General features: G+C 46.4%; 1 protein-coding gene across 1 annotated transcript in view; it reads left to right on the top strand.

Annotated features, from left to right (window-relative positions):
- Positions 1-6,174, top strand: part of Allc (allantoicase) — a 31,961-nt gene that overhangs the window by 4,890 nt on the left and 20,897 nt on the right. Inside the window, exon 2 of the mRNA XM_028768899.1 lies at positions 4,869-5,076. Coding sequence (XP_028624732.1) covers positions 4,987-5,076 — 90 coding nt within the window. The 5' untranslated portion in view covers positions 4,869-4,986. The remainder of the gene's footprint in view (positions 1-4,868; positions 5,077-6,174) is intronic.

Here is a 6,174-nt window from a genome sequence, read left to right as displayed (position 1 = left end):
TCTTCTTCTTCTTCTTCTTCTTCTTCTTCTTCTTCTTCTTCTTCTTCCTTCTCCTCCTCCTTCTCCCCTCCTCCTCCTCCTTCTCTTATTCTTATTTTTATTCTTTTTTTTTGTGGAAATTTCCTCTATGGCCATTCCTTGTAAACTGTCTTTACAGTTTAAAGCATTCAGAGCTCAGGGATCAGGTTGTGTCTCCTGGGAACCCTCCTCTTCCCTCTGAATAGCCCAGGGCGGTCAGATCTTGGGTCTGGTCTTATATTTGCAACCATCTCTCTGGATGTGCTCACTCACTCCTCACAGTGGAGGACACCTCCTTTCTGATAAGTACAGTGTCTCTCACCTCTCCTCCTTCCCAACGGTGTCCCTGCAAAGTCACCAGCTGACGGATGCTCACTGCCTGCTTGTCACTGCTCCCTCTCCACTTAGTTCCTAAATCCTGTGAACACGGTACGCTTTGCCAAGACTCCCCCTACCACTTCCTCTATCCTCCCTCTCTTTCCAGGATCATATGTAGCCCAGGCTGGCCTTATACCTACTATGTAGCCAAGGATAATCATGAACTTTTTATGTCAAGTGTTAGGATTATTCCTGTTTTGAGATGCTGGGGTCCAAACCTAGAGCTTCATGCACACATTGCCAAGTCCTCTATGAACTTATCTTCAGCCCCAAGCATTTTTTTTTTTTTTTGGTGTAGCCCTGGGTGTCCTGGAACTCACTCTGTAGACCAGGCTGGCCTTGAACTCAGAAATCCGCCTGCCTCTGCCTCCCAAGTGCTGGGATTAAAGGCGTGCGCTACCACCACCTGGCGCCCCAAGCATTTCTTGTCTGAATTCCTATAGAATACTATAACTTCTGATTCCATCTAGTCCAGCTTCCCCTCACTGGCTAATGACCAGTCTATAGTGCACATCTGACTGTTCTTCCGTAGCTAAAAAGCATCTAATGAAACAGTCTTGGCTGTGGAAACATACACAGGTCCCCAGCGTTCACCTCTCCTACCTCAGACTCAAGTTCACTTTCTGCTCATGACTGGAATGTGCCTGCCCTTCCTTGGCATAGTCAAGGGTGTTTGTGTTGGAAAGGTTTTTAAAGGCTTTGGAAATCCAGTAGTAATATCTGATACTTGCTGAAGACATTAGTGAAAGGGAACTAGCATAATGGTTGCTATCCTATAACAGACACAGAAATGGTGAACACATCTATGCGTGCAGTGAAAACCTCTGCAGTGTGCAGACTTACTTTGATTCACAGAACAGTAGTTACCAGCCACCTGTGTGTTCTAGATGTGTGGCATGTTATAAACACAGTGAAGAAGCTGAATTTTAAATGATGCTGGATTTGAATTTCAATGCTACACGTGTCATCTGGTTCCGACATGTGGCAACATGCTGGGTACCTAACCTAGGAGGCCTCCTCTGTTTAATGGGTATCTTGGCATAAAGACAGAGTAGTGAAGACAGTGGGAGTGACCACAGTGGAAAGTGTAAGCTTGGCCCTTCTTACCTCTTGTCCCCACTGTTGTGACTGGCAACTTGCTTCTGGAGTTGAACATTCTTTTGAAACTTACCCCCACAGGGAGCCATTGGTGAATTTTACAAGAGCCTGTTAGTTTTTCTTCTTTTCCTTTTTTGGGCATAGGATCCCACATAGCCCAGGCTGGCCGGGAAAGGCACGATGTAGTAGAGGATAGTTCTAACTACTGATCCTTCTGTCCCTGCTGGGATAGAAGGCATCTGTTTGGTTTCTGTGGTGTCAGGATCGAACACAGGGCTTTGTGAGCACCAGGTGAGCACTCTATTAACAGCACTACCCCAGCTCCTCCTTTGCCTCGCTTTTTCTCCATGTGACACGTTTTAAACATGCATGCGTAGCAGGACTTCCGCTGCAGATGGAGCTTTGCTAAGGAAATGATGGAGAGCTGAGTATTTCCCAGAAGTCACCGTAAGGGTCTCTTTATGGCTTCTCATCTCTAGCGAAGCTCGCAGGCTGGAGCAAGTGAGCAGATGACAAATCTGAGAGAGGTGAAGGACAGGAGAAACTGCTCCCTCTGTTTAATTTACTGCTGCCCATTTAAAACACATTTTTATAATAGCTTCAAGGATTTCCACAGTGGCTTTTGGATTGTTTTTTTTTCTTCTTCTGTGAAGAGACATAACCACATACACTTGTAATACATGCACATGAATATGAATGCACAGGTGTGTGCATGCACACACAGCAAGGAAGGGGGTGTCTGCTGAGTGCAGTAGCTGCAGAGTGCAGGGCAGTGCTTTGCTCAGTAATACTTGCTGGATAGTTTCTCTGTTTCTGGTGGTGGTTGTTTGTCTTTAGGATGTCATGTGGTAGCCTAGGTTGGCAGTGAACTTACATAGCCTAAGGTGGGCTTGATCTTGCAGCAATCTTTCTACTTCAGTCTCTTGACTGCTAGGGACAATGGCTTGAGGCACCACACCCCCTGGTACATAGTGGAGAACATCACCAGGGCAGAAATGAGGCACTGGCTTCTCTTCTCTGTCTTTCTCCATGTCTCTGTGTGGCGTAACAATCTGTACAACTTTGAGTGTGTCTGAGAGCATCCTAGCACCCACAAAAGTAGGAAAACATACCGCAGTGTGGACCTTCCAAGAATCCTCCATCTGTATCCAGTCATGGTTGATAAGTCTTGCTCATCTCTCTCCCTCTTATATTGGAGGCAGTTCTAGGTCAAGCTCCTCCCCCTGAGTCAGGATCCACTTTGCAGGCTGACCTCATGCTTCCTTATCTCTTTCTCAGGCTGGATTTGACTTGAAGGCAGAGGAAGGGGATGAAGGCATTTTAGGTTACGTTCAAGTCACTGGGAGGACAGCATGCCACTGATCAGGATGAGAAGGCCCAGGGCGGGTGTGGGTGGCTTAGGATGCACAGGCTCTGGGTTGTAGATCTCCAAGGGGATCTTGTATATCTTTCATATTTCGAGCTGGTGACCTACTGCTTAGGAGAGTGGTGACATGGAGATGGGTGGATCTGGCTGATCATAAGCCTCGAGCCTGGGTAGGATTGCCAGGGAACGAGAGGAGATAGGGCCGCACTTGGACACTCTTGGGGATGGATTGCCCCACATGCAGGGTGAGGAAAGAGCCAGCCTTGGAAGATCATAGGAGCTGCTTTCTCAGGTGAGGTGCTCACTCACTGGGTATTGCTGCTTTCTCTCTGTAGATTCTGAGCTCATGTGTGAGTTCGTGTGAATGTGTGTGTATGTGCGTGCACATATGTGGGTGGACATGTACATGCCAACCTTGGGTGTCAATCTTCAAGTACCATCTTCCTTCCTTCCTTCCTTCCTTCCTTCCTTCCTTCCTTCCTTCCTTTCTTCCTCTTTCTCTCTTTCTCTCTTTCTTTCTCTCTTTCCTTCTTTCTTTCTTCCTTATTTATAAATTTGGGTTCTAGGAATTGAACTCAGGTCCCCCTCCTTACACAGTAAGTACATTACTGACAGAGTCATCTCTTCAGCTCTTCAGGAGTGCCTGTTTCTTAAATATGTGTCTGTTTCACTGGAAAAAAAATGCTGCTTAATATTACTTATGCTTTTGTGATTTTGAGGCAGGGTTGACTTCTCACCCAAGTAATGCACTTCTGTGACTGAGTTCATACTGAGACCTTAGATGTAGTTTGAAGGTGAAATATCCCCTCCGAGCTTCATGCTTTGGTCAGTTGGTCCTCAGCTGTGATGTGGCTCTGTGAGGTCCTGGAGACTTTGAGGTATGGGGCCCACCTAGAGGAAGTAGGTCACTGGAGGAGGGTCTTCAGGGAATGTTACTCCCACTTCCGGTCATAGCTTGTGCATCTTGAGCTATCCTGACAAAAACCTCTGTCACATGCTCCTGTGCCTTGGTGTGGGTGAAACCAAACCAATTCTTAAACCAACCTGAGGCAATCCAAATCTTAAATTGTTTCTGTCAGGTGTTTTATTGTTGCCGCAGTGGTACAAAGTCACTAATATGTTAATTTTTATATGGTTTTTCTCTGTCTGATCAGGAGGAGATAAATAGGATTATAAGGGCCACTCATTAGTTTAGGGCTAGGGAGGGCCTTGGGCTCCTTTGGACCCTCTCTCTATTTTACCATGCTTTCTCAACTTCAAAATGAGAGATGAGTTAGCCTCTTGTTTTCCTGGTGACATGAAAACCTCTGGGTCTGTGGCCTGGTCTCCGGCTGAGGCAGCATCTGCCCAGCTGTGCAGGGCTCCCACAGTAAGCAAGCCTCATGTTGTGCCTGCTGCCTGATTGTTCTAGAGTATTACTAGAATGCACTCAAAATTAACAATTAAAAGCAAGTTGTTCTTTGTTAAAATTAATGTTTCCCTTTTAGGTAATTGTGGTAGGTTGAATAAGAATCACCCCCCCCCCCCCAAATAGGCTCATGTATCTGAATGGTGACTCATCAGAGAGCAGCACTGCTTGAGAAGGATTGGGAAGTGTGGCCTTTTTGGAGTAGGTGTGGCTTTATTGAAGGGAGTGCATCACTGCGGGTAGGCTTTGAGATTTCAAAAGCCCAAGCCAGGCCCATTACGTTTCTCCCCCTGCTGCCTGTGGATCTGGATATGGAGCTCTCACTGTTTTCTCCCATCATGTCTGCCTGCAGCCTGCCATGCTCCCATCATGATGATAATGGACTGAACCTCTGAAACTGTAAGGAAGCCCTAATTATTTTATTTTACAGGTGTTACCTTGGTCATAATGTCTCTTCACAGCAATAGAAAGGTGACTACGACAGTAATCAAGACACAACATGGCCTAGTGTGGTTGCCATTGGAATCTCTGTGTTAGGTCCTGTTTATTCTTACCCGTTTCTAACTTCCTGTCTGTTTCGGTTGCTTAACTCTCACCAAGGTGAAGAACAGTCCAGCCCTTCATTGCCTCATCTCTGAAGGCCTCCAGGCATGGTTTCTGAGACCTCCTCACTCTTGAAGCTTTCTGGCTGGGCCTGCCCTTCTCAACTTTAGGAAGCATGGCTGATACTCCAAAGGAGGGAAAATTGACCAGATTTCTGGACTTTACCCAGCTGATTGACTTGGCCTCTGAGTGCGTGGGAGGAAAGGTAAGCAGGGACCTCAAGGGCAGGAAGTTGATGTTAGGTTCAAACAGTGAGGGGGCCCACTCAGGCTACTTTGACCCAAAGTAAATAATGGTCAGACTGCATAATCAGCTGTGGACGAGGCCTAGCACTGCCAGAGTTCTGAATAGATGAACGGAATCCTGGGCAATTCTGGGCTAGGGCAGATGTTCTTATATGTGTGATGTGAATATGTGTGTGCATGTGAGGACGTGTGTGTATTTGAGTGTGTGTGTGCATATGTGTGTGCACATGTATGTGTGCATGTGTGTATAACACATGTTTGCATGCATGTGTGTGTGTATATGTGTATCTGTATGTGTACATACTGCATGTGTGTTAATGTACATATACAGAGGCCAGAGGATAATGCCAGGTGTCCTGTCTCTTTCTACCTTAGTCCTTTGAGATAGGCTCTCTCACTGAACCTAGAAATTGCCGTTTTCCAGATATTCTGGCAGCCAGTAAGCCACAGAAATCCTCCTGTCTCTTCACCCCCTGGGTTGCAGGCCCACATGGGCCACACCTGGTTTTTTACATTGCTGAGGGTTTGGACTAAGCCTTTATGTCCATAGTGAGGGTTCTTACCCACTGAGTAATTTTTCCCATCCCCTACTTTTATTTTTCATAAGATGTTTGCTTTGCACTTGTGCAAAGTTCATTATTCCACTGTGGTGTTATTTTTAGAGTGGCACAGAGTTTCCACAGTCTCCACATTCCTACTACAAACAGGTTCTAAAGGCCTATGAACCACCTGGTCATGGTTGTCATAGCAACAGCCTTCTATGTATTGGTATTTTTTTTTTTGATTCATTACTTTTCAAATTGCTATGATAAAATACTGGACAAGAAGCAATGAAGGGGTGGGTGGTTTGTCTGCGATGTCAGGGAGGACTTCAGGGAATGTGGTCCATTACAGCAGGGTAGGGAGGGCAGCAGGAGTGGGAGGAAGCTGGTCCCAATGCCCTTAGAGTGAAGGAGCAGAGCAGGTGCCCAGCTAGCTGGTTCATTTTTACCCAGTGGTCCACAGCATGCTTTACTCAGGGAGAAAGGGCCTCACTGGTGGGTAATGGAGCAGTATTC

The sequence above is a fragment of the Grammomys surdaster genome, unplaced genomic scaffold (genome assembly GCF_004785775.1).
Source record: "Grammomys surdaster isolate TR1022 unplaced genomic scaffold, NIH_TR_1.0 188, whole genome shotgun sequence".
NCBI lineage: Eukaryota > Metazoa > Chordata > Mammalia > Rodentia > Muridae > Grammomys > Grammomys surdaster.
This window is presented reverse-complemented; position numbering and strand designations above follow the sequence as displayed.